Here is a 21,217-nt window from a genome sequence, read left to right on the forward strand (position 1 = left end):
TGTGTGTTTTCAGGGTTCCACTGGAATGTATTTCTCATTAACTTTTCTGTGAAGCACCAAATGTATTTTTCTACTCTATATATTTCCCTTGCTACCATCAATCTGGATGCACTTTCATACACTTTGTGTGTGTGTGTGTTTGTCTTAGCGTACAGTGCAGATCTCGGATGAATGTGTTTAAATGCCTGTATGACTGCGTATATCTGTGTGCGTTTCCACCGCCCCGCTGGAATGTTTTTCTATAAGTCTCTGCCACATGCCGCCGCTGAGTTATGATGTTTCCATCAAGTTGGAGAGCTACAGTAGACAGAAAGCTCTCCTCCTGGCTGTAATGAGCGTGTCCACTTCGTTCTCAGTTCCTTCGCTATAGGTGAATAGTGTAGAATAGGCCTGGGGAATGCTTCAGTTTCACAATGTAAAACTGAACCAATGGCAGCAACAGAATCTGTGTTGATTAACTTATCTCAGGTTATCTAACTGCATGAAGATAGCTCAAAGACAGAAGAGGAACTCCCTCTTGCAGAACCCTGATCTGTTATGACCATTACAGAAAACATCCAATAAACATCAACTGGAACACACCAATCAGGCTTAAAATTATGACCACCTTCCTAATATGGTGTAGCTCTCCCTCATGCCTCCAAATCAGTTCTGACTCATCAGGGAATGGACGTGGGCCTTCTGAGGTTCTCAGGTGAGTGGTTAGTGGCGGGTTGTTGGGTCCTATGGGGATCAGCCCACAGATTAAACAGTTTGGGATCAATTGAATTTGGAGGCCAGGTCGATCTGTTTTTCATGTTTTTTTGAGAAACCTTTTTCTATAGGTTAGGGGTCCCTGGTCTGGTCCAGGTGGATGCTACATGTCTAAGTAACATCAGGTCTAAAAGCTTCCCAGCAGAACGTTCTATTGTGACAAGGCTGTCGACGTTATTTACCGCACCGGTCAGTGGTTTAACGTTGCGGCTGATTGGTGTGAACACGCACACAACGCGGCGTGACAAGGCTGTGCAATGTGTAAAACTTAGCGCTAATTAATTAAGCAGATGCTGAAAAATTTGCACGACGAAATTAAATGTTTGACCAGCTACTTAGGAATTAACCCAGGCTCAGACAGAACGGTGAAGGACCACAAAGCACTGGTAAGTGCAGCCCACTGTGTCCACATTAACCAACCGGGCTGCAGAGACGAGTCGTCAGCCCACAGTCTATTTTCCCTGAGCAAATTTTCTCAGCAAATCCAGTGAGAAGAGATATTTGTAATCTTTTATTTATAAAATATAAGTTAAATGATTTATCATGGAGGGTATAAATCATCTAATTATGGCAAATGAGGAAATATTCGTCCTGTGCTGGCCAACCCTATACAGCTGCAGTTAAATTCAGTTAAATCTTTGTTTGTTTAATGATCATTAAAGGCGCTTCAAAAGTGGACACGTGCAGCTGTTATTCAGGAACACGTAAATGCTTTACATTATGAATTTATAAGGTTGTTATCAGTTGTGAAGAGGAGAGGAGCAGAACTGCTGACTCGCTCAGAGACATTAGCATCGAGTGCGAGCAGCCACGTTACTGCTCAACCTCTCTGAACCCAGCGACGGACGACCACAAAAGCCATCGCTTTTCACTATAAAGGGAGACGTGAACGTCTGCACTAAATTTCACGGCAATCTATCTCAGAGTATTTGGGACACTTTGCTTTGGAGCCTCATGGCTGCGCCGGAATAAATGTCAGGCGACAGTCACAGCCAACGCCGTCACGATTCATTCTCTAATAATTAGACCGTAACAAAAATGTAACGCAAATCCTTCTAGTTGGACCTCGAAATATTTTAATCTGATATTTCAATCTTAGTTAAAGCAGCTGAATGAATGAATGAGTGATCAACCAGCATTCCCATCCCTGGAGCAAAGCAGATTGAAGTGAATAATTCAGAATCAACAGAGAAAAATGTAACTCCTGCAGCACTTTTTTAAGCTCACAGGTCTTTTTCTCCAAGATTCAAGTGACAGTAATGGTAGCCAATAAAGAGATCCTCAGGGGCAACACAGCAATCATCTTTTAGTCTCCTCTGGTTGTACTCCCAGCGAACTAGATGTGTGATTGTGGATAACTACCACGCACCACCTTGTTATTATTATCAGTAACACATATTACCCACAGATCCTGACAGATTTCCTTTTGCAAGAAGAGCACAGCGTCAGTTGAAATTGCTATGAAGGAAATCGCCACGGCTAAAGTTAAGGAGGAAAGGAGAAGAAAATGAAATTATGAAAAAGAAAAACAATGTTCCCATCTTGCAACATCCTGCTCTATTCAGAGATTAGAATACGAATAGAGCAAATTCACTTAAAACACGTGGCAAGAAAGGCTGCTTCTAGTACCGCCGCTCTCATTTTGGGTGTGGGGCGCCAGGGTCATTAAGGAAGAGAGACCGATGTATGAGAAGGCCTCTCGCAGTTTGTTAGTGTATAAATCAATGTGACACTAACTAAACAGACGCTGCTGGAGAGCAGGGATAATGAACAGAAATGGTCTGAAGGCAAACTGAGTCTTAATCATGGGACGGACATGATGGAGCGAGACAGAGAGACAGAGAGACAGAGATAGAGAGAGAAGACAGGTGGAAAATGGTTTGGGAGAAAGACAGAATTAGACGCCAAGTTAAAAGGGTTAGACGCGGGAGACCTCGCACAAAGATTAACGCAAAAGCGAACGTTAAACAAAGTTGAAAACATGTCTGCGTGATTGAAAATTTAACTAATGTCACGTCAGCGTGTCTCAGGTGGTAAACCCCTGGCATGCCTGCTCGTATGTGAGACGTCTCTGGCCTCAGGAGGAAGTGAAAAGACACACGAGGCTCTATATTAGATCCCTAATCAAAGGCAGCAGAATTTCCCAGACTTTGAGATTGAAACATGAATATCAGCGTGAGCTGTTGCTCCTAGGGACACAAAACCTCAGGATGGGTCGATGTGACGTGGGACACTTGCTAATTTCAGAGTAGCCAAGGGTGATCTGACAAAATGAACACACCCATGGGTACCAGCTAGAGGTTGGTAGATTTTTTGGCAGATTTTTAAAGTCGATTGTTATGTGATCAAAGTCAAGTCGTCACCGACTAGTCGCTGATGATGCCACTAATAAAAACCCAGCAGAAAGCAATGCTTTACAGCATTAAAACCTATATATTCTTGACCTGATTATGTATGAATACGTACAGACAGCTCATGCGCTACATACTGTGCGCTGCAGGTATGTATAGCCTGTATAAAAACAGGCTGCAACTTAGCACCATATTGATGTTGTAAGATGGGATGGTGTTGCTGTGTTAATTTCTCTGAAGCCTTTTCCATGTACTGCAGCCAAAGGTCTAATAACATTGACAGTGAAATTCACCAGCAAGATCGTTCATCTACCAGCGTTAGCCGATGCCTTAACAGCTATATTGCAGTTGTACTTTTGTTGTATTTCAGTACACACATGTCACGGTAGTGTGGGCTAAATCCTTAGCGAAATATTTCCACACGCTTGCTGAACCGCTGCTCGTTTGAGGCAATGACCCACCGAGCTCCTCGCTTGATCAGTGACCAGTCGTCATGATGCTAAAAGCGTCACGGAAAGCCAACAAACCGACCAGTCTGCACAACCCCTGGTAGCTACCTACTCATTTGCTGGTTGCAACTATTTGCAAAAGTACATGAGAACAGGAAAGGGACAGAAGAGATGGGGGTGACTCTTGGATGAGAGTGCAGTGCCAATATATCACTGCCAGCATCCCAGCATGGATAAACACTGACCAAATGGCACTATGTGACCCTCAGGTCTCTATTAGTTAAAGCACAAACATGCGGCAAACGGAGCAGTCGGAGGCAAATTAGTGCCGATTCTTCAATGTGAAGTTTTAGACTGATGTTCATAATCTAAACTAAAGCCAAACCAGAGACCAGAATGACGCAAACACACACCGGACCCCTGCGGATAAGGCAAACAGACATACAGACACACAGCCACGTAGCTGTAATCCAAAACCCTCTGAAATTACTGTATCCTGCAGTGGTTATCTGATCATCTCGAATTGGTACAAATGGGAAAACAGAGTGTGCAGGACAAAGAAAACAAAACTCTGCTCGGAAGACTAACATTTACTCAAAAGACATTTTGTAAGATTATAATTTAAAAGGACTCTAGCAGTTTGTGTAAAAATAGCTTTAAAGCAGCAATTTCCTGTAGCAGTAAAACAGGGGGTAGTGCGGGGGCTTGGGGAAAAATTAAAACAAATTGGGTAAAATCCTGCTGTGAAACGTTTTGGCTCATTGCTTAGATGTTTCAAAACGGAGCTATATTTTACGCCTAGTGAAAAGACTTGTATTGGTTATGATTGCCCAGTGTGCAAGCACTTCTGCAACATTTCAGTTAGGAAGCAAGGAACCAAATGTAATGGCTAAACCTGCACAGAAAATGTGTTGCACTAAAACGCTTTGGAAGTCTATTCCAGGATTTACTCCTAGCAAACATGTCAGCCTGCATTTTATTTAAAGATCCCCGCCAGGTTTGTTTATAGATAAAGAAAAATTGCCCCTTTTTTTTTTACTAGCTCAAAATAACATCTACACCGATCTGTGAATATTTTATCCATGTCTGAATATCTCACTGTATGTGCAATACGCATATCTCATGCATATTAATAAAAAGCTGTAGATCTCACAGTGTGAATATCCTCAAGAATGCATTGATCTGTGCTTACAGAGACAGTAGGAGAATGTAAAGGAAAACATGAATTTACATGAGATGAAATGAATTAATTTATTATTTTCCTTGTATTCCACATTATGCAGAAAGGGTGGTTGCAAACGAAGTATATCAACAAGCTACAATAAAAGCAAATATTCCATCGTTTGAGCACATCATGTGTGCGCACAGTCAAGACTTGTCTTGTCTTTGTGACAACAAATTTAATTTTATAAACTCAGGAAAAAGTATGGCCATTAAACCCTCAGTCTGTGTTTCAAACGCACTGGAATTGATCTGGTACACAGTCCATAAGAGTAGAAGGAAAAGAAGCAACATATCTTACAGCTATACATTGACCTTATTTGCAGCACATTAGCCTCAGATGGCTGATGCAGTGGAAAAGGTCTTTAAGCTGTGCCCTTAAACTAAAAAATAATTAGAATCTAACACAAATCAGCCACTATACTACAAACGCTTTAAAGACACATCACATGTTTTTAAAGGACTCTATAGTAAAATGGAATATATTATATGTAATCCGCCTTCCGGCTGGACAGATCTGACAGAGAGTGGCGTCTCTAATAATGCCAGTTAAACTGCTATGGATCCTGTTCTGTTAGCAAGCATGGTTTTATGTTCTTCTGGGCGGGGCTTGGCGTATAGGCAAAACAAGCCACAGGAATACGTTAACTCCGGTTAGCAGTTTGAGTCAGCTTGTTTTGACAAGGGTGGAAGAGAAAATGGGTTTGCTTTGTCTGGATATGTCCCGTGACTCACTCTCCTTTAACATTAACGTTAACATTTATCGACGGGACCAGATTGGCCGGACCGCACACAATAACACAATGGATGGGCGACCAGACAGGACTAGCCGCTGTGCAAACTGGGCTGGTAAATTTACACTTGATGGAGAAACAAAGGGAGGAGACTAAAGAGAAAATGAAAACATATAAATCCTTAGATGCCTACAACTATGCGTTTAATGGTCATGAACAAGACTCAACTTACAAAGATTTAACAGAGTTTTGAGCTGTGTGAACCAAAGTTCTGCCTAGCTGAGGGCAAGGCTGGAAAACAAATCTGCATCACACTTGGGTTATTATGAACCAGACAAACAGCTATACAGCTGGACTAGCGTGGCTTGGGAGGTATTTGTCACCACATGCGTGTTATTTTTGATGATTACCTCTGTCCAATCCTTTCATTTTATCCTGTTTAACCACAGGTTCCTACGATCTTTTTCTTCAGGGTGGCAGCTGGTATTCATTTCAAGAGGTATTCAAGGTATTCAAGATTTCAGTTTGGAGCTGTTAACCTTACTCCTCCAATTCAGGCACTCTACAACAAAGGAAGACTGTGACGTTTTCAGTAAAGATAAAAGAAGTTACCCTGAAGCTTAAACGTAAAAATAAATAAATCTCAAAATGAGCCAGGCTTTCGAACAGGTCTTTGAAAGGAACGGATCTAGAAAATCCAGTTGCCTTCAAAGAGCCATACATCCTATCTGTAATGTTGGTAACAGTACCCTCAGATTCTGCTCTGTGGTTTCCGCCTCCAGCTAACCACCGCGAAGTAGTCGTAAAAAGGGTCTGTACAAAATACTGACTCTTCAGCGTCGGTCAATCATCAGAGTGATGAATTATTACATTGGATATTTCTGAGACCAAACTCCAACATATCTGTTATTTGCTCCTTTTCCCTCCGACTAATCCCCTTGGCTTTCTGTGTGTTTCCTCTGACAAATACACAACAGTGCACACAAATCCTTTTATCCCTGAGCACAAACTAACACTAAACCATTCAGCCTCTGTGCAAGACCAGTTTTATTCACCATCAATGTGCGTACCTCACACGTGCACACACACAAACATGTTTCCATCCGTTCGGAGGACGTTGTGTTGAGTTACCCTCAAGATAACTATCCTCATCTGCCAACCATCCCCTTAAACAGTCATCTCAGTAAAAGTAAATGATGTATTACATGGTGTATTTCATAATGGGGTGATTACTTTTTGTCCCCAAAGAAAAGGCTAGTCCCCACATTACGAGTGCATTTACAAACGCATGTCCCCACAACATGATTAATACAATACACTCACACACACTGCATCTCAAACTGTATATCAGCCAGTGTGTGGGTGGTGGTTTCCCCATAGGACCGTGGTGACACTGAGTCAAGGAGACAACACTCACACATACTCACAGAAATCTCAGGCACAGATGGACGTAATGTAAATGCACTGTATCTGCTGTTAAAATGTATACGCATGTTGCCTGAGCGTGCTCTGCGCTGATACACTCAAAGGACGCCGGTGGGTAGTAAAGAAGGAGCAGTGGAGACGACCAAAGTATCGCAGACGAGGGGAACAAACGGGCAGATAAGGGTGACGGCAACAGCGATTAATATGTGACAACGTGTGACAGAATCGTGTTTATCAGACAGCTGCACAGAGAATCTCATTGTACCAGAAGATGGTGATTCAGACCGGGTGCCTCGGAGCCAGACAGTCAACAGACACCATTTCCTCGGACTTTATGAAAATCAGAAAGATTTTTTGTCACATCTGATTCAAATCCAATTACAAGCCGCTTTCTTTGTTTGCGCTTTTTACTCAGATGACGATAATGGTTATTGCCGCGCAGAGTGCGGTGTCGAAAGAGTGTAAAGACGTTGTTGGGTTTGTTCTCATTGGAAAGCGACGTGGACTCAAATCACGGTGATGTTTGGTATGCGCAGGGACAGCCTGTTCATTAGTCATGGCCTCTTGATGAAGTGTCCCATGGCAAGACATGTTTTAGTAAGTAATTCCTTTAGCCGTGACAGCTTTCATCTGCAGGACTCGAAGAATAATCATGTTTCAAGGAAAGAAATTTCACCAGTTCCCTCTCCTGCATATTCGGCAAGTTAAGGGGCCGTTCAGTTATGAGCCGTGCCGTTCAACTCTTTCATGTTGCCGCGACTCTAAAGGCATCTTTTAATTGGTTGTCGCTGCCAGACGAATAGGTTTCCTGCAGCCGGTTGTTAGTCTTTCACCAAATTCCCGGATAAAAATAAGATATCACCCAGGGCTACATGAAATGTCAGCATTTTGTCTCGATGAGGGCAGGCTTATTATTAATATCATCTCCCGGTGCAATGCAATTCAGCAGCGTCACAATCTACGGTCTCCAAAGACCATAAAAAAAAAGAACCAGCTCTCTAAGGCTGAACGTTATAACCTTCATGACTCACTGCTGGACTGTTCTGGGTGATTAAGTGAAAACTGGCTACAGTTTTTATTTTATTTTATTCATTTGTAGTATTCATTAACATCCAAATTAAAGGGTTGTTACTTCAGCTGCGCTGATACTAAATCATTTGAATTGGTTTTCGGATTTACGGTCAAGATGAAACTTTTAATGGCTTTCCAAGTTTACGTGATGATTCTTTCTTTATTACTTCCTGCTGAGCTGGAGCAACTTCAGAAAAAGCATCTGCAAAGCTAACTCGAAGTTTTCAGATGCGGCAAGCCTGCGTTCATCCGATAAGATAAAGCACAATGTGCGGCTCTGCGCTCCCGTCGACGCCTGTAGAAAATAAAAAAGGAGAAACTTAGCATGCTGCCATAATTGCTTTCAGTCTGTGTGACAGACAGCGATCAAGTGGTGAATAATCGCTGCTTCTTTCTTCGAGCGGGCAGGCGGAGACGAGGCAGAAAGGAAATGTACTGTTGCGCTCTGCTTACTTCAGCTCGTACAAATGGTGCTCCAGAGCTCTCGCTATTAATGCACGCTTGTGCTTTCTCAACGGGATTAAAAGAATATTCGGCTACTTCACACACACACACACACACTCGCGCACGCAAACACACACAGTAGCAGACGAACGCTGTTGTGAATTTTAGGTGAACGAGGCAGCTGTAGTGTACGTACACAGGTGTGCCCTGGGGCCAGCGGGCGTGTTGCAAACAAGCACATGCACGCTCAGTCACACAGTGAGTAATATGTTAATGACAGAATTCACAGTAGCTCCTAATAAGCGATGCATGAATGCATGTGCGGCCCTTCCACATAGCATATAATCCCATTCTCTGCCTCTGAACGGAAAAGCCAGCTAATTGCACTCATTCCTTTTTTGTTTCCTTCTCTCCCGCTGACTCTCTTTTGTGTCTCAAGAAACAAAAAAAATAAAAAATATGTCTAAATTACTAGTTCCTAACTTAAAACAGATAAAGCTTGACCAAAAAAAAGAAAAGAAAAGAAAAGAAAAGGAGAAGCAGATCCCAGCACCCTTGTTTTCACATTTTTCCAAAGTTGCAATTTGGGAGGCATTATAAAACATGCAAATGACGGAGAATGTCAGCTGCAAATGATCCCAAATATCATTACAAATGTCACAACATCGTTGGAGGCTAAATGGCAAGAAGGATGGGGGCAAGGGGTCGCAGGGAAGTGCGGCGGAGGAGAGGGAGGAAAGGGGACGCGCACGGAACATTCGAAAGACAAATAGGTTTACTGATGTTTGCTGAGTCCCAGCGCTAAGAACCGCGTGGTTTCCAGAGACCTCATAAGTGCCTGCAGCTCCAGCGCCTGAATGGAGAAAACCACTGTTTTACGTAGGTCCATAGTAATATCCTTTGTTAAAACAAGTATAAAATCAAAGTGATCTTTGCAGGATTACACGTCAACCACCGTGACGATATTTATCATTTTGATTAACAAAAGGCTTTTATCGAAAATAAGTTCAATACTAAGGGTCCCACTGACAAATCACACAGTACATTAATTAGCCACAACATTATGAAAACACATTTATACATACAATATATACATCTAAAAACAGAGACGGTCTTCCATCACATTCTTCTTAAAGTCCAGGTATAAAGATGTCTTCATTTGTCTTTGTTCTGATCAACCAACGTCCAGATCAGCTGGATAAACACCCAATCAACCAAATCATAAAAAAATATGAGACATTTACACAACATTAAAACCACTGACAGGAGAAGTAAGTGTCAATTCAGTGTTCTGCTGGGAAACATTTGGGCGCGGCATCCGTGTGGATGTTACTTAGGCATGTACCACGTACCTAGACCAGACCAGACCAGACCAGACCAGACCAGACCCCTCAGAAGCCCCGTGTCCATTCTTTGATGAATCACAGCTGCTTTGGAGGCACAATAGAAACCTACATAATATTAGGCAGGTGGTCATAATGATATGACTGATCGGTGTGTGTTTCTATTATATTTTCATGCTGCTACAATTTCTTGCCAACAACGGATGACTGACTACACTGCTACAGTCAAGGAAGGCATCGCTGTGTTTGCAGACGATATACAGCAAAGTACCAAAGGGGGAAATGCTACGATGACAAGCATTACACTCCATCACTTCAATTCGAACTGACAGCAGTGAAAGTATACGGTACAATATGTTCTTTACAGCAGCTTAAAGCAACCACCAGTACATCCCATTGGAACCAGCGTTCTCCTTACCACCAGCTCTTAGTTAGTTCAAACGACTGTTTGAACTAATTAAGGACCTGAGTTGCCAACACATTGTGTCAACATGGAGCTTTTGTTTCTTTTAAATATCTCTTAACGAGGACTCCCTTAGTCGTCTCATTAAGGGGTGGGCCTGGATGTAAACCTACAGCTGGGAAAACAATGTCAATACTGAGGAGTTATCGGAATAAAATGAGCAATCTCTCTCTCAAAGAAAAAAAAAACAAGTCGTAAAACATGTCACCCGTACGAGCCACGAATGTTTAATGTGTCATCCCCTCAAACCCAATCAGGGCCAAGGTACACGGACTTGTTAGCGACAGCCGGAGCCATGCACGCACATAACACAGGCCCGAACAATCATACTCCTTCACCCATCCATAACAGTTAACTTTCTGCTCGGCTGCTTCGGCACAGGGAGACAGGATGGAGAGGGAGATGGAGGGTGCTGAACCGAGTCATGCGGCGTGAGCGAATGAAGAGGAGGAGGAGGATGAGGAGGAGGAGGAAGACTGGTTCCAGACCTCTGAATCACCGCCCACATCACCAGCTTCATCAGTGACTCAAAAAGGGTCTGGTATGGCTGTTTCACTCTTACGTGGAAGGAGAAAACTATTCTTCTGGTAAGTAGGGAAGCACTAGTAAGTCGCAGGTAAGTGCCGGCAGTGAGGCAACGGGGAAACGAGTGAGGGAAATGGGAAATGACAAGCCAACAGAGACGTCGCGGGTCAACGTCGGAGGCTTCATACAACATTAAGCGACCGAAAAAGTGAAAGGCTCCGTGCAGGCTTTTTGAGGTTTTCAGCTACAGAGGATCAAGCCCAGTGCAAATCTGTCAAAATAAAACATGGCCGTGGACTCCTCAGCACGTCACGCTTTATTAAAGGTTTCCAGCTCACGGCCCTTTAACATTTCCTTTTCTGTCTAACCTTTATTGTCAGTAATTTTTTAATCACGTTAGTTAATTTAATTTTCTGGAGGAAAAAAAAAAGTAAATAAGAAGACAAGAAAACAGCTGCGGTAAAGTGGGAGCACGGCTAACGACACGAGGCAGCTTGAAGATGTGGTGCCTTCACATGGGGTTGTTTATACCAAGAAGAGTCTGGCTGAGATCTTACTTGCACTAATCGCAAAGTCATGGGGGGAAATGGAAAAAAAGGTCAAAGTGGTGACAGTTTTCAAAATTATGTGATTTAGTCACAACTTATTTTTAATTTCATGATAAGTCTGATAAGAAATGTTTATATTCTCCAACAGTCTCATCATTTCAGTTAACTTTAGAATTTCCTAAGTCAGTGGTTCCCAAGCCTTAGGTCCGCGGCCCCACAAGGAGGGCGCCAGAGATCACTGTCTGATCTGAGCTCACCATCAGTTTTCACCCGTTTCACCAGAATTTAACCGTTATTGGGTGTGTCTCCCCACATGCACGATGCAGAGCTTAAAGTATTCTGGCACCGTGTCGATCTCCGATGTTCGATCGCGATTAAAAAAAAGAAGGTGTGGGATATGGTCAGGTTCGAGCAGTCAACCGAGTTCACCTACCAATAGAATGAAAGTATCGCAGCTTCCCCTCTCTAAGTTAACATCACTAGCCAATCAGAAGGGTGGAGGGTGGAGCTTATGCTGCATTCAAGACAACTCGGGGAAAAAAAATGAGCCCCGAGTTATCAAAGTCAGAAATTACTGGTTTCAAAATAAAAAATAGCTGCTGCACAAATACCAAACTTATTTTTTCTCCTCTAAATTCACCTGTTACGTGAACGTAATGATATATATATATATTTAATTAAATGTATTTATGAAACTAGGAGAATGTGTCCTAACTACAACAAAGGACCTATATAGGAAAACAGTAAAAAGTAATGTAAAATTATGCTTTTTTTCGTATTAACTGAATCTAAATTAAATGGTTGAATTGCTAATCTAATAATTTCTACAAAATTATGGATGGATACAAGATACAAGTAGGGGGGGTGGGCTCCAAGGGAAAAGGGTTGCGAACCACTGTCCTAAGTCACCTGGTCATTTGCCCAATGATGCAGCTCAAGTCACCACGGGATCTTTTTTTGTTTGCACGACTTTCCATGTCGTAACCATGAGCTCACAAGTTCAGTCTGAAAGAAAGCTCTATACAGCTGATTACGAAATGCTAACCGAATACCACAGGAGGGGGCACGCTCGTGTAGGGTTTTCTCGTGAACATATGAACACAACCCCGTTTGAGGGAAGCACTGCAGCTGATACGGCTGTTTAACATTTCAAGAGCAAGCACTTCGCGTCCACGACTTTCCACATCTTTCTCACGGGTTCCATTTAGAGGCAGCATAGCACACCGGCTAAATCAAATAGTCTCCCCTTTGTACGGTGTCAAATAAAGATTGAAATAATGGAAATCTTTGACACTGCCTCGTCATTCTGCTCCCACAGAAAGTAAGAATTTAAGTCCGTGTCTGAAAACGCAGACAATGGACACACACACACACAAAAAGAAAAAAGTTCATCGGGGCAATACGCGACACAGTGGCCAAGATTCCCACAGAGCTGCAGGAAATTGCATAAGAGCGACACACAAAGTGAGAATAATGAACAAACAGACTCTTCAGGCAAATGAAACAAGAGAGTTCGTCGCACTAATTTCGGCTTCCCGCCTAACAGGGCGCCATGACACGTTTTAATACGGCAATATTTTAACTCAATTCAAGAGCCGGTTTGGCTGGTAACGAAACGATTTCTCTTTTGTCTCTCCGTCTGTCTCCCCGTCTCTTACTCAAGCGAGCAGTTGGCGTAAACACGCCGAGTGCAGCCGCAGCAGCAACAATAATCACGTCAAGCCTGCCATGACGTTCACATAAACATGATTTTGGGTGAGTCACAGAGGCAAGTAGAGAAAGAAACAAATCAATAGCAGACGGGAGTGCTGGATGGAATGGTGCGGCGAGATGGATATTTAGGGTTGACATTTAAGGGAAAGTAAATACCCCTCCGTGGAGAGCAACCTCCATTTGTTTCTGCCAGGGTGACAGAGCTCTGGTAAATGAGGCCTGTCTTTCTGTTTATCCATCTCTCTCTGTCTTGTTTCTACATACACCACGTTCCTTCGTTCCCCCCAGGGCTGGGCGGCGTGCCGGTTCATACCGAATACCGATGCTTTTTTTTCCCGTTACGATATGAATCTTTAATATACTGGCATACCGGTGCGTTTGCTTACACGGCGTTCAGAACGTTGCGCAACCAGACGCTGTTTACGACTGGGCCATTTTCAATGTAGCGCTTCTAAACACACATGGTGCGACTGCGTCACGGGGAGGCGTGGTGAAAAGAAAAAAGAAGCTGACCAGACGTCCCTGATTTCTGGGGAAAATTCCCCGTTTTGGACGAGCCAATTTTAGCTTTTTTATGAATGACAAAAAAAATTAAAATGTTGCACGCAGGCTACAACTATTATGGTAGCCGGTCATGCTGCTATTGACATTACAGATTTAGTTTAAGTATGTTTAAATATGAATAAATATGTCAAAATAAATGAAACTGTAACTGTCCCTGTTTCTTCATTTCATCGTGATAAAATGAATTTTTTTTTCTTTCGAGCTCCTGAGCTGTAAATGGATTTCCACATCAGCAGGCAGTGCTAACACGGGGCCATGCAAACCTGTTTTACTACTAGTGTGGGATTATTCTACAATATTTACTCATCAACACAGTAAAATAGTCCATCCTCAGTCAGTCTACTGCATGAATTCGTCTCTTAACCAGTAGAAAATGTCGTGAACATGTTGAGTTTACGCATGAAAAAAAATAAAAAATAGCACGATACCATCAGAATTCCTTCCACCTCTTTATCTACCCGTCTGGCCGACTCAAGTATCCCCCCCCCACCCACCACTCCCCCGACGTCACATGCAGAAGGAGGAATCCTAAGCGATCTCTCTGCTATTTTATAGTGAGATAAACAGCCTTAAGTCATTTGCATTTCACAGATTTGAAAGTGTGATTTCTTTAAGTGTTATTTAGCGGCTCCAAACGGAACGTACACTACACTTATATGCAACATTTATTCAATATTAAAAGTTTTTTCTTTGGTTCCCCTACTCTCCTCCTTCCACTCCCCATGGCAGCATCTTACCTCCCTCCAATCTCCCCCTTCGTCTATCACTCTCCTTAATGTGCTTTTCTGTGCCAGTGGAAAACAGAGCAGTCATATGCCGCACCAGGCCATCAAACATTTACATCATGTGGTGCTATGGAGCGCAAAAGAGGGGAAGACAGGAAAAAAAAAAAAAAAAGAGGAGAGGGGCGCCTACAAAAGAAACAAAGACAGACATGGAAAGACAAGAAGAGGAAGAAAAAAAGGGGGGGGGGGGGGGCAGGCAGACAGAGTTATACAAAGAAAGAAGAAGAGTGAAATTTAGGAAAGACACACACAGAGATGGACAAAGAGAGCGCAAAGGACCGAGACGGACAGAGAAAGACGCATGGGAACAGCCGAACGCCTCAAACAGAGGAGTCATTGTCTGAGTAGCTGCGGGTCAGGAGTTCACCAGCCACCAGTCCACCGCGCTGATAGATAAGGCCACCGCGGAGGATTAAAGTGATCAAACCAAAGTTTAGAAAACTCTTGTTTACGTGTTTAGATTAAAAACGGATTTTCATTTAGATCTCCAGACAGAAAGTGGGGGGGTGGGGGTGGAGGGGGGAGGAAACAAATCAGGCTTTGAGCATGAAAATAGAGAGAAGGTCAGGGAATACTGAAAGAAAGGTGGTACGTGTGCGTCTGGCTGGCTGGAAAATCTTAATAATCTCAGGATGTCTGTGACGCACTAGTCTCATCTCGTCGAGTGAGAATACTTGAGATTCAAAAGCAACGTGGACGCAGCTCATCTGCGTGTGTGTTACGCCGATCAGCCACAACATTAAAACCACTGACAGGAGGAGTGAATATCTTTGACCGTCTCGTGATAATTCAGTGTTCTGATGGGAAACTTGGACCTGGCATTCATGTGGATGTTACTTAGATATGAACCACCCGCTTAGACTAAACCAAGCACCCCCACCCTATAGTAATGATGCTTCGTGATGGCAGAAAAAAAAGCATACAGTGTTGACCTGGCCTCCAAATTCACTAGTATCAGTAGTACAGGGGTCCCTCACCTCAACCCATAGGACCCAAAAGCCCCCACTAAGAACATTCTGTTACCAGACACCACAGAAAAACCTCAGATATTAACTGTTTTGGTCATATTGTTATGCCAGATCAGTGCAAGACAAATACTATGCAACTGCAAAGATGATCCCTCTAAGTCACTGATTTATTTCCTGATTTAAATGCTGCATTCACTTTTACACATTTTTTTTTTCTTTTCAGATTTAACATTTAATTAAAGAGCCCCGGGGGAGCTTTTCAAACAGGTCCTATACATCAACACGATGTTTCCACTTCCTGTAAAACCCAGACACAGATGGGATTTCTAACCTGACCTTCAGATGAGCAGAATGCCACCGTGTGTTTGCGATTATCATGTGTGGATTCTGAATACCAATTCCCCCATTATGAGACAATAAAAGCCATCCATCCGTCCACCAATCCATCCATCTACCATCCATCCATTACCTGGGTGGAGAGAGATCAACTTTTTAAGAACGCATTTTATCGCCTTCCATGTTGATTTAGAAAACAGCTGCCTGTTCGCAACGTTACTATTCTTTTTCGTGCCACGCTTCAATTTAAATCCGAGGATTATCTGTGTGTTTAAGCCTCTTGGGGGAGATATCTGGATCTTCAGCCACTAATTGCTCCACCATAATGTTCACCGTGTTAAATATGTCTTTGCTGGTTGGTGCAGAGGGGTATTTTTCCCCCGCTTTGTGCCCGAAAATGAGCGCAGTGACAGTGAGCTGAAAGAAGCTGTAAAACCGAGGGGAGTTGCACATTGAGGCGACACTTCCTCACAACAAGGGGGAAGCAACTGAGCGACTATTTTCAGAAGCACAACTGGTGTCTATTTGTTTAAGACAGGGATCTTCAGCGTTTAACAAGGAAAATTGAAAAAAGAAAAAAAATATATATATACATGTATATAAAATGTCTAATCAACCAAAGATTTTTCCCCTGCAGTGCCTCCACGGCCCCCTAGGGGGCGCAGACCCCCTGTTGAGGACCTATGATTTAACACATCTGAGTGAAAACTAATAACAGGGGAACATTTGTAATTTATCATCGCGATGACGTCTGTTTAAGAGAAGAAGGTCCAGGACATATCCTGTTTCATCAACCCCTTTTCTCCCCCCCCATTACGTCCCCAAGGTCTGACACAGGTCGGGGGGAGACAATCAAGCTGGAAAGTGCGCTGGTGCAGTAATACCCTGAAGGATTTCCAGGTAATTCTGGGGCAGCACAGAGTTGTGACGTGTGATAAAAGCAAACAGTGCTGTGATTAATCATGCTGTCTTGCTGAATACTCTTAACCGCATCCGAAAATATTACGTGCGCCTCATAAATAAATAAATAAATGAATAAATAAATAAATAAAAGCATGAAATTGAGCTGAAAACACCTGGTCCCGGCTGCCAACTCCGATTATCTTCTTTCTTTTCTCCCCGCCGTCCTAATTGCCACGCCTCATCCTCAGAGATGACTCTTCCCTTTGGGCTCTTTGTCGCTACATCTATTTTCATTTTTAGCCCTTTTTACCTCCCACTCCCGGAGCGGCATTATCATAAATACGACCTCTGTGTCTCGTTCACATTATCGTGAACTTGGCCCGTTAATGGGATGGGCCGGTGGTTAATGGCTGCAATGAGTGTTAGCAGAGGTGTCGTCAGCTCCCCCGGATTTCAGACCCGTACGCTGTGGATTTATGAGAACAAACAAGGCAAAGGACACTTACTGACACCTTTAACGATTTCTAAATGATGTCATTTTCCTTGTATTTTTTCTTCTGGTGTTTTGCCCCTGTGCCCGCCCAACCCCCACAAATCTCCCGCTCTGCTCTGAAACAGGCCATGCGACGAGATGAGATAAACAGGAGTCCACATTCTGGCTGTTGTTGAGGAGGGAGGAGGCACGTTCAAGGAGGGGAGAGACGAGAAGGAACTCTGACATTTACAAACGCATCGTGTTGCGTCTAAAAATCAACCATATGCACGTAACATTATGTCACAAATATACATGTGTACATTTACAATGATCACAATAATGGCTGCAGACACACATGAAGAAGAAAAATATATATCTTTTCTCCTCATCACACAAACAGCTCAGCGTGGAGACACAACCTACTGGAGCAGATTCATATCTTAATTCCTTCTCTTCCTGTTTAACTTTTTTCTTTTCGACCCACCCCGTGCAAGCAGTGTCAAGCCTGCTTTATCACCTCAAATTGCAGAGCTGTGTGGTTCGTGCTTAGGGGCCCTCATAAATGATTTAAATGATTTAAAAGAAGAAGAAAAAAAAAATCAAAGTACATCATCATCCACGGCCTAATTTAAACAAAACGAGTCACCTTGAGCTCTCGCAGTCAAATCGCAGCGGCTCTTTTCTCTAATCCATACATTGCATAACACGCCAAGCCCTCCCTTCACCACGTCTCCCAAAGTGTCTAACTGCTGCAAAATCAGGAGGTAGACTCGAGTACCGGGCGGGGGATGGGGAGGAAACAGAAAACGTGGAGGAAAGTGGATGTGTGGTTCACATCTTGAGCCCCGTGCTGTCGCGGAGTTGGGGGTAAATCAGCACGACGGCATCTGCATCTGCATCCACCACCGTCTTCTGGCTGCTACACCGATACGTGAATGGAACCAGATTGTGTGCGTTTTACGATGTTTAAACGGGGGGTTTGTGTTGCGACGTGGACGTCCATTCGTTCGGGGTCGCAGGGGTTCAGTGGCCGAAAAGGTTGTGAACCGTCGGGTTGCGCAACACACCTGACCCTCCCTGCATCCGCCAAGTCACAGCATCCGCCCAAAACGAGGACCGATGAGCGCGCACACGTAGACGGATATTTCAGGTACGGGGGGCGCTGCCTCAAAATGGAGGACGGGGGATTATGTAATCCTCAAACCCATTGACAAATCCCCACACCACAGCTTTGTGACACATTTTGACCTCATCTTCTACCAACAAATCTCCTTTTTAAAGCTTTTTACCACAGCTTCTCTACATCTCTTCCTCTCTCAGTCACCGTCTGTTTAAACCTCATCTTTAAATAAATTGCTCTTTGGCTCTAAATGCCAGCTCTCACTCTTTCCCCCCCTCCTCTTTTTCTCTCACCCACCCACTCTTCCTTGCGAACACTCTTATCCTTCCCCTGTTCCCCACCAGTTTAACCCAATTATGTCTCTTTCCCATCTCTCCATCATCCACACTGTCTCCCATCTCCAGCCCCCCCACCATCACTTTAATTCTGTCTATCCAGCCTGCAAATTTTCTACCCCCCCTCCCCTACCCATCCCCTACTGAGAGCCCACGGGCCTTACCAGGTATGCGCTACAGTGAAGCGCCGCCTCTGCCGGATGCTCTTGTTGACCATCAGCTTGCGGAACAGGCGGGGGGAGCTTCTCGGGGACAGCTTCGGGGACGTGGCCCCCCGCTTCCCGGCCACCACACCTGGCATCTTGGGGGGCTCCAGCTCCAGGTGCATGTGCTCCTTGAACGTCCGGATGCATGAGTCCATGTCAACGCTCAGCTCGTTGGACGACATCCCTGCGGTCCTTAATGGTCGCTGTCAAATCGCCAATATCTGCACAAATTCAGCCACCGCGAGCCAGACACACACACAACTGACTGTAGAAGTTTTCACCGGCTTGAATTCTTGCAGGAGGAGAAGGTCGTCTCGCACGTACCTTTTAGTTGCTCGGGCTGCTTTGCAATTGTGCTTTCTACACTACCCTCCGTTTTCCCCCCGTCCTTCACGGATTTAGGGAATAGCCAGCCAGCCGTCGTGCCCTCTCCCCCTCTCCTTTCTCTGGCTCATGCCTCGGGCTTTCCTTATTGTCTGCTGTACTTCAGAGGCTCTTTGAGGAGCTTTCTACAGCAGGGTCACGTACAGAATTCGTCTTCCTCAACACCGATTCTCTCCCCTCTCCCACCTCTCCTTCTCTTGGTCTTGCTCTCTGTAAAGTGCCCAGTCCCCCCCCACCCCCTCCCTACTTCTCCCCTGTCCCTCTCCGTCACTGTTGGTGCAGACACCTCAGCGGCAACTCTTTCCTCTCAGTCCATTCAGGCAGCCTAATGTTGGAGGATATCCCTTATGAAAGATTCAAAGGGCTGGAAACTGCTCTCTCCCTCCTCTCCCACCATCAACCACTGCTTGACCGAGCTCCTCTCTCTGCAAACAACCTCCCCCCCCCTTCCAACCTCTCCCAAAGGCACTCCCGGTGTGGCACAGAGTGACTCCAACTACGCTGAGCCTCAAGTCAGATTCCTGTTCACTCGTGCAGTCAGAGCGGTGAGCGGAGCAGAGCGGAGCGGAGCACGCAAATGCTTCACTTGCCGTTTCATTCAAAATATACACAGGGAGCTCAGAGCAGGCACTCAGCGGCCGCGGGCCACACCCTCCTCGCAGGGGATTGGCTGGTGGTGGTTGTGACGACACGCAGGCAGGCACAGTAACAGGTTGTGGGATTTATTATTTATTTTTTGTTTAGCTGGGATTTGTGGCAATGTTGCTGATGGTGTTGTGACCTTTAGCAAGGCAGGCAAATGGTATGGGCTAAGAAATAAAAGTAACACATATATATGTGTGTGTAAAAGCAATTTGGAAGGGAGACAAATGCGAAAAGCTTAAAGGGAATCAGTGAAGAGGCAAAGGTTAACTCACGCAAATAAGCATTTATACCCAAACATACTGAAACTTCTGTATTCAGGAAGCAACATTAGCCCAAACATGTCATTGTAGTCTGACACAAACAGACTTTTATCCGCTCATAATTCCGCCTGAATGACTGAAATCCAACCATGACATGGCCACGCTATCAAAAGAGAAAAAAAAAAGAATGAATAGACAAATACAGTCATTCTAGAAATGCATCTGACCGACACAAAGGGGGGAAAAAAAGAAAAGAAAAGAAAAGGGTGGCCACCCCCTGAAGGTACATAGAAAAAGACACAGAAGATGATGTTGAAAATTTCAAAAGGAACATCAGAAGAGGCAGAATGGCAGCGTGACGAGGATTGGAAATGTGAGCGCTGGCCTGTCTGCTCCGTGGACTGATTTGTTGTAGTTCTGAGTCACTGACGCTTCTGAGCCGCTGAGCCACGAGAGAGCTTTCTCACTAAATTTCCTGCAAGAATCCCTTTGAAAATAGTCTTTAGCAGCGCGTATACAAAAACGATAGTATTTGTAGTAATGCAAGGCGCCAGTGAATGAATGCACAGCATTCCCCAGAACAAACACTGTTGGCTTTACCAACAAACACACATATCTAATACTTGTCAAAGAATTTAGATAACTGGCTAGCAAGTTTGAGCTGATTAATCCCAGTGTAATACTGGTTGGTGAATTGGTTTAGAAAAAAATAAAATATATACCGATCAGCCACAATATTAAAACCCCTGACAGAAGAAGTAAAAAACATGGGAAACCTTTGGACGCGGCATTCTTGTGGACGTTAATTAGACATATACCGCCTACCTAGACCAGACCAGGCACCCCTACCTCATAGTAATGGCACCAGCCATCTCCAGCAGGATGCAGCCTGACGCAAACAAACACACGGTTTAAGAACTCAAAAGATGAAGAGCAGCACAAGGTGTCGACCTGGCCTCCAAATTCACTCGATCTCATACAAGTCCACAGAGGCTCCTCGTCTCAACCCAAAGGCCCCCACTAACAACATCCTGTTGCCGTACAATCTACAATCATTCCGAGATCTAATGACCTCGCAGCAGTCACTGGTATTTATTGGCTACGTCTCTGGTTCATGTGAGGTGAAAACAAGGTTGCAAACAACACAGAGGCACCAGCCTGCAGACGAGACACTTCAATGACTTGATGGCTTGATA

The 21,217-nt window shown here is 44.1% G+C and overlaps 1 protein-coding gene across 3 annotated transcripts in view; it reads right to left on the reverse strand.

The window, feature by feature from the left end:
- Positions 1–21,217, reverse strand: part of pde4ba (phosphodiesterase 4B, cAMP-specific a) — a 181,419-nt gene that overhangs the window by 108,052 nt on the left and 52,150 nt on the right. Inside the window, exons 1-2 of one of the 3 annotated variants that reach the window (XM_047588342.1) lie at positions 19,057–19,704; positions 18,691–18,953 (exon numbers count right to left, since the gene is read on the reverse strand). The exons of 1 other annotated variant lie outside the window; for it this stretch is intronic. In XM_047588342.1, coding sequence (XP_047444298.1) covers positions 18,691–18,914 — 224 coding nt within the window. In that variant the 5' untranslated portion in view covers positions 18,915–18,953; positions 19,057–19,704. Of the gene's footprint in view, positions 1–18,690; positions 19,705–21,217 lie in introns of those variants that run through there. One more of the 3 variants, XM_047588341.1, reaches the window with a different exon arrangement.

This window comes from Mugil cephalus, chromosome 6 (assembly GCF_022458985.1).
Source record: "Mugil cephalus isolate CIBA_MC_2020 chromosome 6, CIBA_Mcephalus_1.1, whole genome shotgun sequence".
In the NCBI taxonomy this organism is placed as follows: domain Eukaryota; kingdom Metazoa; phylum Chordata; class Actinopteri; order Mugiliformes; family Mugilidae; genus Mugil; species Mugil cephalus.